Below are 23,112 nucleotides of genomic sequence, written 5' to 3'. Positions count from 1 at the left end.
AGTTTGCCCAAGCACCCAAAACGAGGCTCGACCCGCTGCCCGTTTCTGACAATTGAGCTCATTTTGTTTTGGAGCAAGTCCGAGTCCAGATTGTGCACCGCTCGTGAACTCGGTAAAGCCTCTTGATGCTCCTTTTGGTGAGACGCCGTTTGAGGCAATAGAGTGCGACGGCGAGGCGAGGAAAGCCATCATCGCGCCAGAGCGGGTACGGCGCGACAATTACGGGGGAGCGAGCCCGCAACGCTATTTTCTGCCGGCTGTCCGTTCTCCTGCGCGCGAGGTCGTAAAAACCTTGTTTGGCTCCCACCGTGGCGAGCGAATGGAACGGCTGGCTGGTAATCAAATCTCCCGGTTGCCATTACGGCGCCACACAACGGGCCCGTGGCCCGGCCGCCGATTGACTTTGTCCTCGGCGAGGCCCAATGGCCGCCGAGTCTGGTTTTTGGCCGCCGTTATTTGTCACACGCTGACTGTCGGCTCGTCTCACCTTCTCCTCGTTTCCACCTCGATGACGCTTTCCGGACCTCGGGACTTTGGCGGCGATCGATCGATCGGATCAATAAGTGCGCCGCTCCCCCGATCTGTGCGTTTTTCTCTTTTCCAAATCTCAGACGGTGTTTGTGAAATCGCTGGCGACGGCTTCCCAAAGTAGGTTACGCCGGCAAAGGGAAAGGATGTTTTGTAGAAAAGCTTTTCATAAAACCCCATCTGGGAAGAATCACCCCAACTCCGAGTTGAAACATGAAATATTTATCCAAGCTAAGTTCTCCAAACTGCTGAAGAGAGCGAACTAAAAAGTGAACTTGAAGTCGGCCGTGCAGCACGTTTCCAATTCCGTTGTCTCGAACGTTGAGCACTTTGCGCTTTCACTTCAACTGAGCGGAGGCGCTGTTGATTTTGTCGAGTTAGCGGTCGAAACAAACTCGAGTAACTCATCACGGAAGAGTCTTTCCAATTCTCGTCCTCATTTTTATCGTTTGTGTCGAAAAAGCAGTTTGTCACAATCGTTCTTCTGAATATTTCTCGCATCGGCGATCGGACGATCGAGTTGCCTGCCGGTCGAGACGACGTTGGCCTTCAGATTTCAGGTTTTGTCGCCGCGCTTGTGCGCGATTTCTCGCCGACGCTTGAAACGGACGACTAGATTGTGCCGAGCTTGGAAACGTGAGTGTGAATGTTTGTCTTGTTTGTCTTCTCTCGCCCAAAGTCAGCTGGAGCCATCTTGATGAGGGCAAGCGTCCCTCGCATGTTCTCTAAAAATAGCATCCACTTAGCGGCGGTAAACGGCAAAACATGGCCATGGCCCCCGTCGCGAGTGGCGAGCCATTCGAGACCTTTTGATGAGCGCCTTCCCAAGATGGGAGGCGGGTAAGCGGCTGATGCGCGGCGCCGATAAAGGTCAGCAGTCGCCGGCGTCGGCGGCACCTCCGCTTCTCCCGCTTTTAGCGCTCGCCGGGAGCGACACGCACGACCAGGGAAAAGTTCAAGAAAGTCTCTCGGTGGCTTCACGCCGAGCCGTGCCGGCGTTCGGCCCGGGGTGACATGTACAGCATCTTTAAACAAGCGCCAAGTGGGCCGCGCCGTGACGTGGCGCATTTATTTATTTTTTTCAATGCGACGGCGCCTTCTAAGCGTGTCTTTGATGTCCAAATTGGGCAACGCGTGTGAGAGTGAGTGGGCCGCCTTCTGGGTCGCGAGCTTACTTCATTGCTGCCAATTTGCCGACACGGTGGCAAAGTTCAAATTGTCGTCGATGAAAAGCACGTCCGTGGGAAACGATGCGATCAAGCATCTGCCTTCTTGTCGTGAAGATGTTATCCCGAATTTTCGTTGAACTCATTCGCCGCCAGCCCGGAAAAAAAAAGAAAATCCTTTTTTGGCTCGTATCCTCGTCAATGGCAGTGAATGACTTTTAATTGTTGGTCTCTTCCGCTCACGTCGTGCACAAGAAGTGACGATCGTGCCCGCTCGTCGATTTGACGCCAACGACCAAACTAAGCGGCTGAGTTCCGTTTTTTGGGAAGGTGTTCCTAATAAGGCGTCCGCTCGAGCGAGATGACGTGTCATCGGCTGGGCGGGTGACAAATCTGCTGAAGTTTTCACACGGCTGAGCATCGCGGCGACAGGCGGCTCCCGCTGGTCCTAATTCTTCGGTTGCTTACGCTTGATGCTTGCCATGCATTTCATTGAGGGAAACGGCGGCGGCGGACGCAGGGAAGCAAACATGCACGATGGCGCTCTGTCGACAACACTTTTAGTCTCCGACTGCCAAACAACTTTCAATGTACTCTTTTCTTTTCTTTTTTATTTTGTGCCGAGGAAGCAAATTGCGTGCAGACTTCTCAACGAGCAATAATGATGACATTGGATGATTTACTGGATATGAAAGTAAAGGCCAATCTTTTACAAATATACAATTTGGATTCATACCTTTTCTAAAAAAAAAAAAAAAAAAAAAAAATCAAGTCACAAAAATCAAAAATTTGCAGCACAACATGACAAAATGGCGTCGATTAAAAGTACTCATTCATGGATAAGAAAATAAAAAGAAAGATTATTATGCGGTTCAACAATATTATTTCCAGTTTTATTAACTGAATCTAACTTCTTTTGTCTAAAATTGCATTCCTCTTGAATTTGCATTTCATATTTTGGGGATTTTTCCAAACATTTTTTATTGTGCTTCTTCCAAACCATAAAGTGTGTACTCTTTTTCTCGGAACGCGACCCTGAAGTCCTATTTCATGTTGCGCTTTGCTGCAAAGAGAAGTGATAGTAAAAAAATCCCCCCCCCAAAAAAAAAAAGAAAAAGAAAAGCTACTTTGGCTTGAATGTGAAACGTAAACAACTGTCATAATGCTCGCAGAAGCCGCCTGGAACGCTGCCGCCGTACGACGCAAGAGGAGGATGCAAAATATATGTCGGACGCCCATAAAGGGCCGGACAATAATAATAAAAAATTGTAAAAATTCTTTTCAACAAGCGGCACAAAGCGTTTTGCCTTCCCGCCAAACACGTCGGCGAGAAGCGACGACCTCGATGGCGGAGGCCTTCCTCGCACGTCCAAATGAGAACACGCCACTCGTGAAAAAAAAAAAATGGGTCGATTGTTCTGCGGGTTTAGCGCGTGATTAAAAAGATTATGTTGGTCCCGTGAATCACAATTGAAGCCGCTCGCTCCGTTCGTCCGTCCGTCCGCTCGTCTGATCCTCGTTCTGTCTTTTCAGCGCCGTTCCCACTTTCATGTTTCGCTGCCGAGGGACTTGAAGCGCCTCTCGTCCGCTGCGACCGAAGAACGAGCGTCGTCATCGTTTGCTTCATGCCGTTTTGGGCTTTTCCTCAAGGTTTGCATGTTTCTCGTCACACCTCGCCTGATGAGAACGGGGGCCACTTAGGCCGGAGCCGGCGGACTCGTATTGATCGATGAAACGTGGCCTTTCAGTGGTGGAGAAGAAGGCGGCTTTGGACGATTCGCTAATGAAAGGGAGGCGAAGCTCGGCTGCTCGCTTTGATCCAAGCGGGATTAAAATAGCGTTGCGTATGGCGCCGGAAAGATCCCGGCTGTCCTGTTTCTGCGTCTGGGAAAGAAAGAGCGGGTCGGTTCGCCGCGGTTCTCGTTCAGCCCATCTTCAAATAGCGTTGCCTCCTTTTGGAGATCGGAAATCGATTTGGCGTCTCGTTGCGTTGGAGTTTGTGTTTGGTTTCAAAGTCCGGGTCGGGTCCGAAACCGGAGCCGCTTCCCCAAAGACTTGAGTCGGAAGCTCCGGCTCGGCCTCTCAAGAACGACATCCAGCAACTCAACACTCGTTTGGCCATTTTCGGCACACTGACGAGACAACCATATTTTTTTATATTTTTTTTTTTGCCGGGTCCGCAGGGGAATGAACCGCGGAACAAACGGTTCGGTAGCTCATTTGTCCGAGCCTGGGCCCGAGTTCCCGGGAGATGTTTGTTTCGGGATTCCTTTGACGTTTTCGGTCGAAGCAATCTTTCGCCTCGGCGGGGACACGCCCCTCCATGACTTGTGGGGGCGCTAGGGAGTTGTTTTTCTCGCCACACTTTTGGGTAATTGCCATCCGGACCTGAATGACGTCGACGACTTGAAATGTTTTTGTTGGTGACCTCACAACACTTTGAACGCCGCAAAATATTCAAAAATCTTCTCAGGGTCATGAAAATTGCCTCGGCATTCCGAATCCTTTTCTAAAATCCGAAACTTGTTTGCGGCTCGCCTCGTCCTTTCCGGAGTTCAGCCTTTCGTTTACGGCCGTCTCCGCATCTGATGAAGCGAGCCGAGACGTTTCGATACCGGCAAAAGGAGGGGGGGGGGCAAATTGGACTGAAACACGAATCAAGTCGGAACGTCGTCTTCAATTTTCAGCAAGAGAAAAAAAAAACATTTTGGAGGCAGACGGCGAGCTTGAAGGCTTTGAGATCGTCGGCGAGGGCTTCATCAGACTTTGACGTGTCGACGGAGTCATTGACAGTTTTGGCACGCTTTGCCGAGCGTTTCTCTTCCTCCTTTTTTTTGTCTCCGCCTCCCCCGCCCGTCGCGCCCCCGCACATCCGCTGTCCGGCGCACTTCCCATCCGCTTGCTCGGTTGTATGGATTTTCCTCAGCGCTCGCTTGAAAAATTCAATGAATTGAGCGGCGTCGTGAAATATCCATAAGAATCGAGACGTTGTTTTGAGAGCTCGGCACGATACACTTGATTGATGCGATTGGCCGTCTTGATGTGACGTGGCGGCGAGCACTTTAGGTGATGAGGCAGCCCACGGCAAACATTTCAAACACCTCAAGCTGCGAGGGGGGGGGCGGGGGCGCTGCGTCGCGTCAAGTCTCGTGGAGCGTGCCTTTTGGTGGCTTTCATTCCGCGGCCTTGCCGTTCGAGCGGCTCCGAAATGGCGTCGCTTTGTCGTGGTGACTGACCCCAAACTTCATCTAATGAGGTTCAATATGAGCGCAGAATGAAAAATGCAATTCTCCCTTTTTGATTGACGCCGTTGGAGAGAAAAGCGCCTCGTGCGTCAGCGTGAGTTTCGCCATTAACATCCATGCATAATTGAGCGAGATATCGACCATCTTGCTCATTAAAAAACCAAAACTGAAAGCAAATCGACAAGCCGGGCGCTCGACGGGCGTGCGCAACAAAAAGAAGTGGCGAGTTTGGGTTGGGTTGCTTTGGTGGTTCGCAGGTCAGCACGTCACTTCCTGGTTGATGAACGACGCTGAGATTTTGGGGCGTGGCTAGAGCAGTTCCCTTCAAAAGGCACGTGCCATTTGGCGTGTTTGCACTTCCTGGTTTGCGAGAAATTCTGATTGGTTTGCTACTTATGGAGTTACGTTGCGCTTTAGGGCAACGTCGTGCTATGCTAGTTTGTCTTACGTTAGCTTGCGTTCTGCCTGTTGTGTGTCGTGTCACGCTACGTTGTGTTAGCTTATGTGGTGTTAGGCTACGTTGTCGTATGTCACGTCTCTGTGACATTTTGCTGCATTTCGGCATCTTACTCGACTGTTTCGTTAACCTCCGTCGGAATGTCGTGGTTTTTGCAAGATCCCGCTAACAAAAAGCGCACCTGTCGCCTTTCCACGTTTACTTTTGCTCCACTTCTTGGAGTGTACCTCATTAGCCGGCGCAGGCATCGCTACTGTAAAGTTGCGGCTCTTGAGTGCCACCGCTCTCGAGATGTGATCGCCGTCGGCATAAGCGGTTCCGTTTTTCTAATCTGGCTCCGCGAGATAACAAACTGCGAATGGCAGACGAAGCGTCTCTCTGCCACGACCTGCTCGTTAGCCGCCGTCTTCGTCGAAGTCGGTCCCGCCTGTTTATTGCCGCTGAAGCGCCGAACATTGGGATTCCTCTCGGCTTCTTGGCAGGTCACGTGCGCGCAAAAGCGAGCGGCCGAACTGTCCAAAGAAGAAACCGGTTGAAAATGTTTGACGTCCTGTCACTCCGCGGCGACTTGCAAACGCATTTAATGTATGCGCTTTGGTGGAACTCGGCAAGCGTGGTTGTTTTTCTATCCTATTAGCCGCCGTCTCCGCCGTCGCTGCTTCAACTTTGTACCTGCTCAGACTTTTAGCAGAAGCAGACGGCGTTATCTGGCAGGCTTTTCAACAGCCTGTCACATCCGCTCGCGGCTCGGCCCTTTTTTTCAAAAAGCTGTCTCCCGCTTCCCGCCGCTTTGGATGCCTGCTGGGAGCGTGCAGGCGTCTGCGGAGAGGGGAAAGGAAGGGCGCCAACGCCAGGGTCAGTCCGATTGGCCGTGTGGAAAACTCCTGGTTAGCGCCACGCTAAGACCATTATTTCTTCTTTTCTTCTCTTTCCAGAGCTGATTTGATCCATTTGTTTCAAAGCTGACTCACGGCCCCCGTCGCACTTTCCATCGTCCTATGGATTGGAATTGATTGCCCCGAGGCTCCCGTGTCCTGTAAATATTTGCAAGGCTCGATTGATTCCATTAGCGGCCGGCAATGCTAAATGCTACGTGACAATGGCCGCTGTTCTTCGGACTAAACGAATGCTCGGAGGTACCGCTGCTTCACCCCCCGCCCTCTCAGTGCATTAAGGTCTCGTTTCACACGTGGACAGCCGCCCACATGGCGCCCGAGAACAATTACGCTTGAGGCTCGGTGGGGCGGCGGAGGTGGAATCAAATCCTCCGAGCGCTCCCGGCCATTGGAATTAGGAATTTTATTTATCTTCAAAGACTGCGTCGTTAGTCAACTGCTGTTTTTCACTTGAAGCCGTAGGGGTTGGAACTGTGCCTTTTATTTTTCCCAATTGGAGACAAAAAAGGTGCAACCGCATCCGACTCGTCGGGAAACCGCACCTTTGATTCACCAAAATTTCTAAGATTGAACACGTCCCGCCCAGCGTGCTGGACAACCTCGGATTTGTTTTCCTTCAGGAAGAATGCAACCCGATGTGGGGAACGATAGCCTGCCATGGCCAGCAATTCCTGCAGCTCTTTATGTTGATGTGTTTTTGAATATTTGAAAAGATTAACCTCTGCACTTTCTTTTGGAATGAGAGTTAGGGAATGGCTCTGTAAAAAAATAATAAAAATAGCCGCCCCGCTGTCAACAGTTGAAGGATATGGTAGATTGTTGTGACGTGTAGGACACAGCCAGTACTTGCCCGCAATTCCTGCAGCTAATTTGTGAAAATGTGCAAAAATTCGCAAACTTGGGATTTGCTGACCTCGTCCTTCTGGAGTCTCGAAAATAACTTTTGCCCTCCACACCTCATGAGGCCAAGCGCTACGCAGTGGAAGTCCGTCCTCCAAACTCGCCAGCCTTGTGAATATTCTAGAGGGAAAAACAAAGGCTATTTTCATGCAGCATAGTGGGAAACAACCCCCCACCATCCCCTGGCCCCCCTGAAAGCCTTCATGACTTTTTAATCCGCGGCTCAGGGCTCTGCGGCCGGCGGTTGCAGAGTGGACCCCGCTGCCAGAGCTCGGCACCGCGGGGGGAATCAAACCCACCCCGCTTGATTCTGCGGCCTGTCAAAGCAGTCAGGCATGGAGGCAGCGGATGGGTGGCATCAAAAGGTGACTTGGCACGGGAAGATAGCAGTTTGCCGTGGCCGTTGAGGGGGGGCAGATGGGGGGGGGGGGCTTTGCGTTTGTAAAAGGAAAATGAATAAAGGAGGAAAGGGCCCTGCACCAAAATATCAATTTCGGGAGTTGCTTCCATGTTGCAGATGTGTCTGTTGATGTGTGTGTGTGTGTGGGGGGGGGGGTTCCAAGCGGCGTTTGCAAGTGATGGATTGTTCCGGCATACAAAACAGAGCGGCAGAGGTGGGTGGCGGCTTTTATTGGCGAGACGGATAGGCTTTCGTGATGAACAATGGTCACGAGTGCATTGGTCATTGTCAGGGCCCTCCGGAGCCCGTCGGATGCGGCGGGGGAGTCGGACCGCTCTCGTAACAGATGAAGGCAGGCGCTCATGGAGGAGGGGGGGGGGGGGGCGTTAACCGTGTTCCTCCAACACGCTCGGCAGAGATCAGAGGGCGAACACATACGATCGGAGATGCGCTCCAAGCAAACATTTCGCAAATCGCGCGATGGCTAATGGCGCCCTGGTGACACTTTGCTAACGATTTCCTCAGACTCAACCAGCCGCAGGAATGTCTTTAATTTCTCTCTCACCGACATTCTGGGCACAGGGAGAACATGCAAACTCCACACTGGAAAACCGGAGCCAGAATCGAACCCACGACCACGACCAGTCCACCATACCTCTCTCTCTCTCTCTCTCTCTCTGTAAAACATTTCAAGAAACTCATTCACGACCAGTTGAGTTAAAAAAAAAAAAAAAAAAAAGAAAGAATCTTTGACGTCTTTAGCCGTCAATGGCAGTAAATGAGTTAAATGTGAAAAATATATACAATTTTTTTTCTCAGGAATTACGTTGGCTCTATAAAAATATATTCAACGACCACCACAAGTCTGAAAATGTGCAAAAAGCACATGCGGTGAATTTTTCCGCACATTTTGTAACAAATATGCGTTGTCTCCGACACGACACGAACGGCACATCATCCGCACACTGCAAAGTGCAAAAAGTCAAAAGACGATTAAAGGTGTCGTTTACTCGCCATGCGGAAAGCGTGGAAATAAATAAAACAGAAGATTTATTCAAATGGGGAGTGGTAATCCCGTGCGTTGTCTTCGTACCAAAGCACATTACTCGGCGAGCGTGGAAGTACTTCTCATAAAAGTGTTAAGTGCCTGCAGGCACTTCAAAGGCGGCATTGAGCGCCATCGTCTTCACTCTCGCTAATGGCGACCATGTAAATATGTTCATTTGAGAGTCTTTGCCACCAATTTAGCATTGCTCGTATTGTCTATGAAGATTAGCCACGGATTATGCCTTTTGGAGGCGGGGGGGGGGGGGAGGGGGGTGCAATGTTTCGGCTTTAGGTTGCAGCGACGGAAAGAAATGGTGGCTCTTTCCTTTCTTTGCGGCAACCTGCCAGCCCTTTTTTCCTTTCGAGCCGTATTTCTTTTGCAAAAGTGCGACTTTAGCGTTTGTGATGCAAATACGCGGCTATCATGCAAGTTGTTTTGTGGAGGGCCGCATTAAGCGTTCACCAATGACGACCCCCGCCGCTTGCCAGCGGAATGGCATATTTTGCTCCGCCGCCCGCTCGCGCTTCAGCCGCTGATTGCAGGCGGCAACCGTCAAATTCCTCAGCTTTGGAGGTCCTCGGAGGCGGGGAAAGTTCACGGAATTACCAACTATTGACTTTTTCGTTTTTTTTTTTAAACTCCCCATTGCACTTAAGAGGAGCAGCAGAAGCGGCGGGGACATTTCAATAACATAGCGCCGAATACATTAACCCGATGGAAGATGGAGTTCCCGTATTCAAATTGATGTAATGTCTAACGATAACCTCCGGGATACACCTGACACCAAAACTGCTGCGCTTGTAATTTCTTTTAATATATATAGAAAGGCTCCGTGCATATTTATAAGAACGATTCCAAAAATAGAGCTAACCTTGGCTTTTTTTTTTAAATGCACTTTTAAAAGTTGTGGAATGGTCGCGGTGAGCTCGGAGCTTCTTGATCTTCCTCCCCTTGACTGGAATGGAAACGCTGCCAACGTGGCGGCCGGCGCAAAACAGTCGACGTTCGCTGGAGTGCGTGCTTAAGAAGTTAATTAGAAAAACATCACGTTAGATCGCATTGTTGGCGCCGGCTTGACTTGGTGCCAGTAGTTCAAGTCTCAAGAAAGGAACATTTTTTTTTAAGGGCCCGCAGGACAGACAAATTGCTTTTCTCTCTTCGATTTATTCAAAGGGGGGCTTTAATTATTAGGCCACCGACACCAGGCGGTACAAAGGTCCTCTTGGAATCGATGTTTCTTATTATTCTTACTTCCAGTGAAAGGCCTTTCGGGGACTTTAGCATTCCTTAAAAGTCTTCAATTTTTTTTTTTTTTTTTTTTGCAAACGTGAAGATGGATGTTAAATAGAGCCCGTTTCAATTTCTACCATCACAGAGCAAGCAAACAACAACAAAAAAAAATTTTCAAGGATCACCGTCCAAAATTGAACAAAATCTCCTTTTTGGAATCCAGACGCCATTTTTCCATGGCGGCCATTTTGACACACTCCCACTCGAGAATCAGGCAAATGAGGCTCAGATTACGATCGGAATATTAAAAATGATAATTAATCATTTCTGGAGCATGGCTTCAAAGTTTTTTTAATTTTCTAGAATGCTTAAAAAAAGCTTTCATGGCTGCCTTTTTATTGCCACGCCCACTTGATGTTTATTGTCAAACGAAAAAAAGATTTCTTTGGTCTTAATGTGGAAAACGTCTGCGGGTTGTCAAGCATACTCGTTCTTGTCAACGTGGAGCATCTTTTGGCACTTTGAAGGAATCTGATGAAGGACTGTGCAAAATGACAAAGAGATATTCCGTTTTGTGTTTTCTTCTTCTTCTGTTTCCGTATTAGAAACAAACGCAGCACATCTTCGACTTACTTGGAATCTTTCCTGCCGCTCGCTCGCTGCTCCTTATTAAAACCCGGATAGCGAGTATTCGATGCCCCCCCCCGCCTCCGTTTTGCAGATGATGCACATCACAGGAGACGTCTGTCCTGTGTAAAAAAAAGAAAAAGTAAAGAAGGCAGTTTCACACGTGGGCCGAGGCGGGCAGACAGTCGGCTTGTGTAAATGTAATAAAAAGGAGATAATACGTCTCCTCGCTGTCAGCTGCTTTCCGCTATTAGCATTTACTGCCTGCCTTTGCCGGTGCCGGTGCCGAGGGGCGGTGCCGGTGCCGAGGGGCGGAGCACTCTGCCACGCCGATAACAATCACAATCAGCAGCCCTGGCTGCCGCGTAAATTACAATGGCAGCCTCCTTGATACCTCGCGCGCACACACGCACACACATTTCAGCATCTCAATTGGGAGATTCCAAATAATTTGGCTGAGGAGAAAAGCGGATGGGACATGGATCTTTGAGTCCTCGCGTTCTCCTCAAATCGACAGCCCGACAGACAAGCTCGCGTTCCCGCGCGCACGCGTTGCGGCAATAAAGAACGCGTCCGCTCGCTCCCTCCGCTCAGTCGACTTGACAACGTTGCAGGTGATCATCTCCATCCCAGCGCGCGTGAAATAACGTTTCCCCGACTATAGCATGGACTAATTAGGATCTCATTATCCCGCCTAGTGTAAACAATCCCGGCAGATGGCATCGCACGCAGTATTAACTCTAATGACCCGGGGCCCTGTGGAATTAACATTTCAGCGCGTTTGTTTATTTTCCTTCATCAGTCTTTGCCCTACTTTGGAAATTCACTTCCAACCTTCTCGTGCCTTGAAGAAAAACATGCCCCCCTCCTCCAGCACTTTTTCACACCCATTTTTTTATTTATTTGCTCTTTCTTACTTGCAATCGTTTAGCTTGTGCTTTCTCGTCATTTTCTTCTTTTTCAAATCAATCGGTAGACATTTTTACACGGTAAACGGGGTACCTGTCGAATTTGTTGAGCATTTTCCACCGAGACCCGACGTTAGGATGTCCAAAAACGATTATCCTGATTGGAATGTCGCGCTCGCCCTCATTCTTCTTTTCGGTCGCGCACGACAGACGAAAGCGCGGCAATTTCTTTTTTTCCACTTCAAACATTTCTGATTCCTCTGCGACCGAATTTTTGGTGTCGTTTTACTTTGATGAGTTGTTCTCTATTTTTAAATCCTCCGACTAAAAGTTGGATTGGTGCCTGTTGTTGTTTTCCAAATCCGTACTGTGTCGTTGTTTTTATTCCCAAGTTCTCCGACGGTCCATTTCGTCGCACTTTGTGATACGAAACAAAACCAAAAAGTTCAAAGGTGCTTATGAAGAGAAAGCCTTTTTGTTCTCGTGTTCAAGATTTATGATGCCGCTTCGCCGTTTCACGATATTCCAGTTAAAAACATTTAAAATAAAGAAATGAATAAATAATATAATCAAAGAAAAATACTCCAAATGGGTGGGAATGTCCCTTTGCGGGTTTTCTTTCTCGAGCCACGATGCAAAATAGACGGATGCATTTTGCCAGTCGCGACTCAACATTCGGACGAGACGAACGAGCCAACGGCACTCGAGCGTCTTTCTGTTGTTTGCTCTTAAATCTTCCCTCCTCCGACAAACCCATATCTTCATCTGCCAATGTTTAGCGGCGGCGAAACATCGAGGTCTCTCTACGCACTCATTAATCGGCAACATTCTCGCCCGGGAGCCCAAATCGCGTCGTCGCCGACGTACGAGATGCAAGCGGACTCTAAAGCGAGCGCCGGTCTTGCAATGGAAGAATTCCAGAGCAGGAACGTCGTCGTCAGGCGGCTTTTGAGCAGGCCGTCGGGTGAAATTTGTGTCCGCGTGATTTAATCTGCTGCCCATTGACTGGCCTGGCGCTCCCGTCTTCACTTCTAATTAAATCTCCATTTGTCTGCTTGATGATCGCGCCTGTAATTGTGCTGCGGCCGCATCAGATCGGCGCACCTAAATCACGCACACGCGCGACCTCACGGTGAGAAGCACGGCGCTGTACGCCGGACTTCAATTCATCAACAACGAGGGAGCTTCACATTTATCGGACTCGGACTGGCTTGCCGTCAGTCCGGGAAGTCCAAAGTCAGCCCGGATTGGCGAGCCAAAATGGTGGGCGGGGTCAAAATGTCTTTTCGTGTCAATCCGATTGGCGTCACGCAAACCATTCGCATATTGGCCCTCGTGGAAAACACAAAATAGTCCGGCAAAGTTAAAAAGGAAAAAGTGACAAAAGTCGCGTGTTTGAAAAGAAAACAAAAAGACGCCGCCGCGACGATTCAACAGGCGGCGGCGGCGGCGGCGAAAGCGACCGTGGCCTCCTCCGGCGCGGCCGGCCTGACGATGAAACGCAGATTCGCCAGGAGCTCCCCACCGAACGCGTGCGGCGGCAGTCGAGCAAGACAAAAAAAAAAGCCGAGCGTCAACCAACGCCACGCTGCGCGTTTGCTCGCCGGCGAGTCCCGAGGAGTCCCGTTTGCGCTTTGCCGAAAGGGGAAATTTTCCTCTTCCCATTCATGAATTTGAATGGCAACGACGGGAAGCTCCAAATTAGCATTGTTCTGCCTTGGTGGAGGTCGGCGCTGTCCTCATTTCCATTTTTATTTTTTTCGGTGTTCCTCGAGCCCGTTCTGCACCGAGGCCAAGGAAGTCGCTCAACCGCATCCGTTGGATTCCATCGGTGGCGGCGGGAATTCTTTTCCGAGCGTTTCCGAGCCTGAAGTGGTCATCATGCACCTGCCAAAGCTGCCGCCGCCGCCGCCGCCGTCGCCGTCGCCGCCGCCGTCGCCGCATTCATCACTCCAATGAAGGAAGTGACAGTCGTTCCATTTCATGTTCCTCATCTTGTCTCGTGCGCAAACAAAGCCGCGTTTGTCGTGACGCATTGCGACCGCTTTTCATCATGCCGGCGAGCCGCCGACACGTAAATAAGTCGGCGTGGCGGATGTCGCGTAAATTGGAGTTTGGTGTCGCCGAATGAAGATTTTGGGGCGGGCAAGGCTGCGAGTCATGGTTTAGCATCCGCCAGCTTTTCTTTGCTGGCCGGCAGGCCCATAAACGTCCAAATGCGAGCGAATGGGGTCAGCGCGAGCATTATTGGAGCGCGCTCAACGTGATCTCGGCATTGTGATGCTGGAACGACGACGATCAATACGGCAAGACGGGCGTCCGTGCGCTCGATAAAGAAGGCTTGGCTTGTGTGAGGAGCAAGTCGACGACTGACGGATGAAATGTTGCCGTTGGCCACTTTTCCAAAAGAAGAAAATAAGCCGGCCTTGAACACGTCCGTCGCCGTCAGACAGCTAACGAGCAACAACAACGGAGGAGAACGAGGCCGTCCTATATTTACCCGTCGCTATTTGGTGCGCCGGCGAGTGAGCAAAAGGAAAAGTTGAGTGACTTGCGACTTGAGACGGCCGCATCGAGTTGAGGCCCGACAACGTTGGCCAAAGTTGCCATTTTGAGCTTTCAATCCTCCGACGTTGAAGGCCAAAAAAACCCAACTTTCTACTTTTTACTCCGTATTTGTTTTTTTCTTTTTTTTTTTAATGAGTGACCCTCCAACAGCGATCATGGCGAGCGTCGTCATCGCAAAGGCGCCGCTTCGACTCGGCTCGTGTATCTCGTTCGTCGGCGCTTCCTAAAGGTGCAAATCCCGCTAAGAGTCTTCGAGAGACTTGATAGCCGCCGGCGGGAGCTGAAGAATGATCTGATCTCTTCTTGCTGAGTGTTGCACGAGCAAAAACTGCAAATGGCATCCAACAGACCCGGAGCCGATTTCACCAGGGAGTGATCTTTTTTTTTTTTTGTTGTTGCCAAACTAACCAACGCACCCCAACTAAGGGTCAGTGTGCTTTTGGACTTCCGTATCGTTGATGTACGCTTTCCAGCCGGGCCTGATTTTCCTGCAGATCACAAAGTGAGGCGCTGATGTGGGCCATTTTTCTCCTCATGAGGTCAACCGAGGTCAACCGATGTCCGAGAAGCGCACGGGAGCGATGGAGTCGCTGAACCGGAGACGGAGCGTTTGCTCTTTCCTGCTATTCAAGTCGGAGTCTCTCGAGTCCTGGCGCACTTTTTGGATGCCAGACCGAGTGACCTTCGACAAAGTCTCGTTTGGTTGGAAGTCCTCCGGTCCCGATGGGACCGCTGCTTTTTTTCCAGAAGTTCCACATTAGGAGTTCAAGTCCACCCTGGAATTGGCAAAAAAATGTTTGAGAGACCAAAGAGTGCCATCCATGCCGGAAGTTTAACGTCCTGCCGTTCTCGTTGTCACGCATCTCATTTTCGTCAACGTCGTTTGCTGTGTGAACACACACTTTGGACTGGGCCGCAATGTTTCACTTGGCTGACTTCAAGTCATAAATCCCGGCTGTCCCGTGTCGCCGCCGAAGGTCGGAAAGTGGCTTTTGTGTCACGTGCGTGTTTTGTTGGCGGTGTGGGGACTGAATGCACTTTCCCGTCGGGGAGCGTTTGGGGCCGTTTGTGCGCATGAATGACGGCTGCCGCGACACACACACACACACGTGCGCATTCATTCTTATTTACAGTTGCAATCAGGTTCAATTTTCCGTACCCGTGTTCCGGCTCAGCGGAGCTGCCCTCGCGCACCCCCAATTCCGCCACAGCGGTCTCTGCTTTCACCGCCATAAATCTTAAGGCGTTAACTTATTTGGGGAGACGGAGCGGGAAAAGGTTTCCAGCGATCAGCAAAGGGTCGGCCCATGTGAGCCCGCGACCCGACACGCCGGAGGCCTTGGTGGCTTACTATTTGGACGGGCTCTAATTAGCAAACACACACACGTCGACTAAACACCGGCGCGATGTCGCCTGTGGCTGGCGAAGCAGACGGATCAATATGTCTGATCAGGCCTTTTTCATCAAGTGAAATGAAAGCGCTTTGTCTTCACCTTAAAGGCTGTGTGTGTGTGTGTGTGTGTGTGGAAGGGAGCCCATATAATGTGGCTGCATTAGGGAACTATAAAGATAAATAACAGCAGGCACAACGCATAAGTCATCCTGTCAGAGAAAGAGCTTTTAAGACCGGGAAACTTTGTATTTTTGCAAAGCAGCCCTACCACTTCAACTTCTTTACTTTTTCTCTGGCCAGCCACATTTTTAATTATATTAAGTAGCTAAACGATGCTAAATATAGCTAATCGTCTCGCTACTTAGCTAGTAAGCTAGCATTTCTCTCACAATCATCGCGCATCATGTGGCTACATGATTAGCTAGCTAGTTTTCATCTGTCTTATTTAGCTAGCTAGCAATGTAGCTAGCTAGCGACAAATCGATCGGATCTACAGTGGCTATCCATGATCAATTTATCATCAAAGGAGGTCAAATTGTTTTGAGATTGAATGGAGCCCCAATGGCAGGATCCTAACGTACGAACGCCTTTCTTGTCATTGAGCCGCACGACAAATTTGGGAAAAGACACATTTGGACCAACCGACAATTTAGAATCTTCATTCAAAGTTTTTGGAACGTGGGAGGAAGCTTGAGAGCCGACATTGCAAACAATCGACCCCATTTGGATAACAGATTGTGTTGAAAGTCACTGGCGGTGGCGTGGGTTGAGTTCACAGTGTGTGTGCGCGTGTGTGCGTGGGTGTGTGTGTGTGTGTTTGTCAACCATGACCCTGACCAGGTTTAACGTAGAAAACGGATGTCTGACTAGACCCCAAAAACGCTTTTGGTATTTTTGAATGCGAGCTCACGAAGCGGTTTTGTTTTTTGAGGTATCGCTGCAAAATTCCTGCTCACGCGGGAGTTGGGTGTCAAAACGATGGTGTCAAATTTGGAGCAAATCCAAATTAGAATTGCTGGGCCTTGGCGATGCTCGTGTGCTCTATTGAGTGCCATTCTCCTTTTTTCATCATTTCCTGGGCTTTTTGCGCTTCCACTTGCCAAAGCGCTCGTGCGTGCGTTTTCCGTGCGTGAGCTTCATTTACACTTTCCTCTGCTGGCCGCAAATTGCCCCTCGCCGCCTCTTTGGCCCCAACATATCCATTAGAAATAAAAGAATAAGCCGCGTTTTTTTGTTTTTTTTTTGTCTCAACTTATTCGGTGCGCCTTTTGGCAGCGTGCTCCTCTGCCGACCTTCAAGGTCTCAATCGGTGCAGCAGATGGAGGCGGGGAAAGATGCAAACGGCTCGCTCGGAGACCTCATTTCCGGCGAATGGCCGCAATTGTTTTCTGGGTTAGCAAAGTGGCCGGCCGCTTTCTCACCTCGCGTGCGCTCTGTGTGTCCAGTAGATGACGTGCCGCCTTATTTCAAGATGGAGCCTCCTCAGATCCAAGTTCACCTGGAGGGCAACCGTCTGGTCCTCACCTGCATGGCGGAGGGCAGCTGGCCGCTGGAGTTCAAGTGGATCTACAACGGCACCGAGCTCACGCGCTTTTCCTTGGAATACAGGTCAGCAAAACGTCACTCGCCACAATTTGCAGCGGATAACCAAATAGCGATAATTTGCCCTTCAAGTTGGAGTTTCCCAGCGTAACGGTTGCAAGTATTGCGATAAAAAAAATGTGTGTTGCTACACAATTCATTTGCGATTTGATGAAGACAAAATTGGAATGTCAGAGCAAAGATTTTCCAAATTCAAAACCATAAAAATATTCCGATTTTTCATGAAAAAAAAGTCTTATGAGAAGAATAAAAATGTCATTTTCCGACATTTTACGGCGTAAAAGACGAAAACGTTGATTGATGCTCTCAGGTGATTACCATGACGACGCCCACGTGCACATTGGCACCCCTCTCGTTCATCCGAGCTCCCCCTCCCCTCCCCGTTTGGCAGGGCGCTCACGTGGCTTCGAGTCTGCTTGCTATTCCTCCCCAGTCCTGATCAAAGAGGCCAACTGGAATCCATTTAATCGGACACGCGCCAACAAAAGTGGTGGCGGGTGAGCGACGGCGGGGCCAAAGTCCGCCATGGCAAGTGTGACCATTACAAAGCAAGAGAAAAAACAAAAACGTGACCTACTCGCTGTTGAGCATGAATGCATGACGTGGGGGGGGGGGCTCACGTATGATCGGAGGAATTGCATCAAGCGGCACCACTGCTCTGATGTTGAGCTCTGTATTCGCTCTCAAACGTGCCGACGGGCGTTTTTGGGGAGCCCCGCCTTCATTCACGCTCTGGAATGACAAACGCGGTTGATGGCGACGGATGCGTCATTTTCTGATATTGTGTCGTAGGTACCTGATCCCTTCGCTGGACCGATCCCACGCCGGCCACTACCGCTGCATCGTCAGGAACCGAGTGGGGGCCATCATGCAGTGCAGCACCGAAGTCAGGGTGGCCTGTAAGCCCCGCCCACTTTTTCTTTCATACGAGCCAACGCAGACAAACGAAACATCCATGCCGACCGAGCTGGACACTTGAGCCTTTTTTTTCCTGCCGGTCAGCCCCCCGCCCTCCGGCCGTTATCTCGGTACGGTTCCGGCCCGGACCCTCCGGCCTTCTTCATAAAAACGGTCTCCTAGCTCGCGACATTCCGACAACACGGAGAAATAATCGCAACGGTGTCGTGTGTTGTTTCCTCAACAGACTTTACGAGAATCGGGAAACAGTCCAACAGGCACCTGCTAGGTGCATAAAGACATAAATAAGCCATGTCAGATTGTTTGATTACAAACTATAGAAGATCCAGATCGACGGCGTCACTCGTGTGATGAGCAAGAAAAATATTTAGATGACAAAATAAATGTTTGTTTTGTTTCTCATATCAATTTTCTAGTCCTCTTTGGAGAATATGCTGTGGCTGTCTCACTCAGCAGCCACTTGATTAGGTACACCTCCTGATTGTGCGCTTGTGCCCTCTCGTAGACATGAGCGGCTTCGTGGAAGGCGAGCGCTCTCAGACGGTGTCGCAGGGCGACGGCGCCCTCATCCACGCGCCGCGCATCCTCAGCTTCCCCAAGCCTCAGATCACGTGGTTCCGCGACGGACGCAAGATCCCCTCCAGCGGCCGCATGTGAGCGTCGGCCTCAACTTTCCAACCTGTGTCCGTTTCCAGGAGCGTTGCCTCGCCGTGATGAAGTGGCTTATTATTTTTAGCGCACCTATGGAGTGCGTGAGCGGCATGATTGAAAGCTCGCCACGTATCCGGGGAACCAATTAGAGCCAATTGGACAAAAGGGCCTCAATCGATGTTACGTTTGACGGACAGCTCTCACCCTCCACTGAGTTTGTGTGTGTGTGTGTGTGTGTGTGCGCGCTGCGACTTTCTGCATGTCCATCACAGCCGTGACGGTGGTTCGATTGGAAAATGTCTTCATGTTTAAACCTGAAAAAGCGCTCCAGTTGAATCGTCATTTTTAAAAAGTCAAGCAGCAGATTGCAGGCAGCGTCGAAGCCAGAAAATGTTTGGCAGGTGACACAACGATTCACTTTGGCGTCTTGGACTGTGAGATGGAATTTTTTTTAAATTTTTTTTTTTATCAAACTAAACATGAAACAAATGCTATAACATAAAAAAACAAAACTCGTTTTGGAGCCTGCCCCAGCTGACTACGGGCCAAAGGCGAACTGCACCCTCTACTTGTGAAAATCCAATGTATTTATTTTAACTTATGATTTTTCAAAATTGTTGGATTACTATAATAAAATCACCATTCCTACAAAAAAAAAAAACGAGAATAAATGTATTTTATTAGGCGAGTAAAGTTTAGTTTGCCGGCTCCATGAGTGTTGAATCTCCCGGTAGAGTCTTTCCCGGTCAGGGCAGCATCCACCTGGTATTTGTTTACCCGTCCACACAAATAGCGGAAGGTGTGCCAAGTCTCGGAGCGCCTCATGAATTATTCATTGGGGCGGCCGGCAGCAGGTGGGCGCCGGCTTCAATGGCACCGGCACTTTGCGCCATCTTCTTTTGCTTGGCCAACGACTGCTTAGCCTGCAAGTCGGAACTGAGGGAAAAGTCTGAAAATAAAAAACATTCTGCCGGGAAAAGGAAAAATAAAAAAAAAAGTGGGATGTGGCCAATGTTAGCACAATCATTAATGATGCAGTTCATGTTTTTTTTTTTCGTTTTCAATATTTACTGTTGCGCTCTTGTCGGATTTTACAAGACGCAATTTACAATTTTATGGGTTTCATTTGCAATTGGATGGCAAAACGCAAAAATATGTCGTGCATCCACAAAAAATTGGGAATATTACAAGAAGCCCAAAAGTTTTACAAGAAAATAAGTGCTGATGCCAGCAGCCATCGTCATCGTTTTTGATTTTGTACTCCGTCGTGTTCGCCGGCGTTCACCTTCCAGACGAAATATGCAAAGTAGCGGCCAGGCGTTGATCTGGACATATATTTTTTTTTTCTTCAAATAAGTACGAGTACAAATACACAACTCGCCGACACCGAGGAACCGATACCACGACTACGTTATTAAACCAGATCGTTTTCAAGAAAGAGCTTTTTTTTGTTTCTTTCTAGTTGACATTCAAAATAAAAGAATAACGATGATTTTGGATCTCTTTGAAACAAATGAGCCAAAAGTGCCACACTAAACTAACAATTTCCTGAATGTGAGTCTTTGTTCCGAATAAAGGATGGGCGTGGATGGAATGCAAGAGTTCGTTTGTTGGCCCCAAGAGGGCGCCAGTGAGCAGGACAGGCAGCCATCGCCACGACTCCAGCCCTTGAAATAAGGCCCGGCCCAGCATACTGGATCATTTGTAAAAACAGAAGTTCCTTGTTGTACTTTTCGGAGGCAATATTGGTATAATTGCCGCATCATTCCACAGTAGCGGTACGAATTTTGCCGTACTCTGCAGGCGTGCAAGGCAAAAGCGTGATTTGGCGCTGCAGCCCGACTTGAATATGGCGACGGACGCTGCAGACGAGACACATTTCAGCGCCTGTTTGCTCGCTTTGCGTTAAGCCGCATTGATATGCGCAAGCGGGGATGCCAACGTGTGTGTCACTCTCTAATTGTCCAGGCGTGTGTGTGTGTGCGCGCGTGTGTTTCTGTTTGTTTATCCTGCACCGATCAGGCAGATGCTGGCAGTTTTGTCGAGCCTAATCTGGCTGTGTGCTTAGCGTCAGCTCTCATTTAATGGGCTCCTCTCACATGAGACCGTCAACCCCAAACAGCAGCCAGCCGTCCTTGTGTAGGCAGTCTCACGCACACGCACGCGCACACTCAAAAGGCAAGAGAAAGGCATTGACTGCAATCGTTGCTTCTTCTCGCGTTCTTCACGTCGTAATGATTTGCAATGGAAGGGAAAAAAAACATTTGGGCAGGCTGCTCATGTCATTCTTCACGCTCGTTTTTCAAATACTGTATGCGCTACACGCATGTGCGTGCGTGCGTGCGTGTGAGTGTTTGCTTAATTGGAAACTTCATCTGCTTGGCCAATTAGCGACCATCTGTTGCAGCCATCTATTTATGTTGACTCACTCGACGTGTATTAGAGCAACCCTCCAAAGTAAATAATTGCTCCACGCGCAATGTTATACAGTCGGAATGAAGTTTGTTTACAAAGGACAGAAAAAAAAGTCTCATGTCAATACAATTGTGTGCACGCATAAAAATAGGAAAAGAAAAAAGAAGGAAGGATTTTTGGGAGGTGAAAAAAAAAAACATCATCTCATGAGGAGAATTGATTTGTACTTATGAGGGTAAAAAAAGTTTTGCAAGAAAAGGCGGCCAAGGAAATGATTTCAAATGTGTAAAATTGCCAAAATAAAGTCAAGAATAAAATTGTTGTTGTTGTTGTTGTCAGCGCCATCACCTTGGACAACACGCTGGTCATCCTGTCCACGGTGGCGCCGGATGCCGGACGCTACTACGCGCAGGCCGTCAACGACAAGAACGGCGAGAACAAAACCAGTCAGCCCGTCACGCTGGCCGTGGAGAGTAAGTAGCACAACGCAAAACGCCGCAAAACGTTGCAAAATGTCGCAATGCAATTTTTTTCCAAACATGCGGCGGCCTTGTCCAGCGTCACCAAAACGCGTTGAAGTTGCGCCCTAAGAAAGCGCATGGAGGTGGCAAAATGTTTTGTGGGTCCGAAATATGCGAAGGTGACGCCTCGCTGACGCTGCAAATAAACGCGTCGTATTATTTGAGCTCCTCATTAGATTTCGAGCCGCCGGGCCTCCGTTGGAGTTTTTAGTGCGGGCGGGCTGGTCCCAATTTCATTCCGGACGTTTATAGGCGACCCGGCGTGAGGCAAAAAAAATGACATCTTGTCTTTATGAGCGGCTTCTTTTGTCGCCGGCTCCCGGAGACTCATTTGCCTCCAAAATATTTCTCGGGGCGGAGAACGCAAGTGCGTTGCTTAAAAGTGTGTTGTGTTGACGACGTGCTCGTGTGCATCGCTTGGACCGGAGCGTGCGTCCATCCAACTCGCGTTTTCATTCAATTGTTTTGTTTGGATTTTTGTCCTTTTCAAAGAGATTCCAACGACAGTCGCGTGGCTTGACCTTTGCCCTAAACCTAAATCCATGTCAGTAGCTGTTGCTAATGAAGTTTTATTTTATTTTATTGATTTATTTTTTTAATGCTATGAATCCTTCCAGTCATCAGATCTTTTTTTTTTTTTTTAAAAAGAAAGAAGGTACACAAATAACGTCGGCCACCAGGGGGCAGCATAACACACACAGACGTGTAGAGCGACAAAACACGGAAGATGATCACAACTAAGCTGCGATAATGTTCGCCCTTTCTTGCCGAAGATAAAAAATGTATGCCTGTGAGAATCGTTGTGTTCTGTGCGTGTTGCGAACGTCGCACAGAATATTGAACGCCAAAGCGCAGACGGACAAAAAAAAAAGGCCGCATGACGCTGTGAGCAAGCATCCTCGCTAATGGTTTGCTGTCGCGTGTCGTCGCGCATCGAAGCTCGCGGGGACGCACAGAAGCCATCAGGTCAAAATGGAACATGATGGCCTCACTTGAAATGTCAACAACATTTTGTTCCTTGCAAAACTCCAACACAAGTCGTGCTAGCTTAGCCTTAGCGTGGCGCCGCGCCGCGCATGCACACGCGACGTGAGGGAGGAAGGGGTGAAGTGAGGCCACATTGAAAACCTGCCAGCCCATGAAGAAGATGAGCGATTTCGACCCTCGGCGAGCAGACTTTCTTAAGACGGAGTTTGCTTAGATACGCATTTTAGATTTTCATTTATCGTAAGGCACATCTTGCAGTCAGATTCTTTTTTTGTCGCGTGCCACTTTAGCTCAGACTCAGAACTCAAACGTTTTGCTGCCAACTCGAGGCAAAAAAAAAATAATAATTCATCAGGCGGCGCTTTGTATTTCCAAATCATTTGAAAGTGGAGTTGCCACATTATATGGGAGGCAACGCGGAGAAACAATCCAGCGAATGTGGCCTTTGACACGGGGCAGGTGTAAACAATACGCTGACATTCATAAGTACGACTTCACCTGGCGGGTCAGCTCGTTGTCGTTTAATTAGCGGATTACACACTTGAGCTCTTCTCCACGCCGAGACTTTATGAACTGCGCCGCGTTCATTACCGCCAGGCGGCCTGTCACAATAAAAGGAGCTGCCGGCCGGCGGAGGCTTTTCTTTGTGTCA

The 23,112-nt window shown here is 49.3% G+C and overlaps 1 protein-coding gene across 10 annotated transcripts in view; it reads left to right on the top strand.

Moving 5' to 3' along the window:
• Nucleotides 1–23,112, top strand: part of LOC148322005 (protein sidekick-2-like) — a 67,589-nt gene that overhangs the window by 20,882 nt on the left and 23,595 nt on the right. For 5 of the 10 annotated variants that reach the window (XM_088316797.1, XM_088316794.1, XM_088316796.1 and 2 more), the window contains exons 2-5: nt 16,812–16,974; nt 17,761–17,867; nt 18,392–18,539; nt 21,292–21,427. In XM_088316797.1, the coding sequence (XP_088172923.1) occupies nt 16,812–16,974; nt 17,761–17,867; nt 18,392–18,539; nt 21,292–21,427 (554 nt within the window). Of the gene's footprint in view, nt 1–16,811; nt 16,975–17,760; nt 17,868–18,391; nt 18,540–20,456; nt 20,480–21,291; nt 21,428–23,112 lie in introns of those variants that run through there. The other 5 variants (XM_088316795.1, XM_088316792.1, XM_088316793.1 and 2 more) reach the window with 4 other exon arrangements.

Source organism: Idiotropiscis lumnitzeri, chromosome 15 (assembly GCF_059441095.1).
Source record: "Idiotropiscis lumnitzeri isolate Australia: NSW breed Sydney's pygmy pipehorse chromosome 15, RoL_Ilum_1.0, whole genome shotgun sequence".
NCBI classification, from domain to species: domain Eukaryota; kingdom Metazoa; phylum Chordata; class Actinopteri; order Syngnathiformes; family Syngnathidae; genus Idiotropiscis; species Idiotropiscis lumnitzeri.
This window is presented reverse-complemented; position numbering and strand designations above follow the sequence as displayed.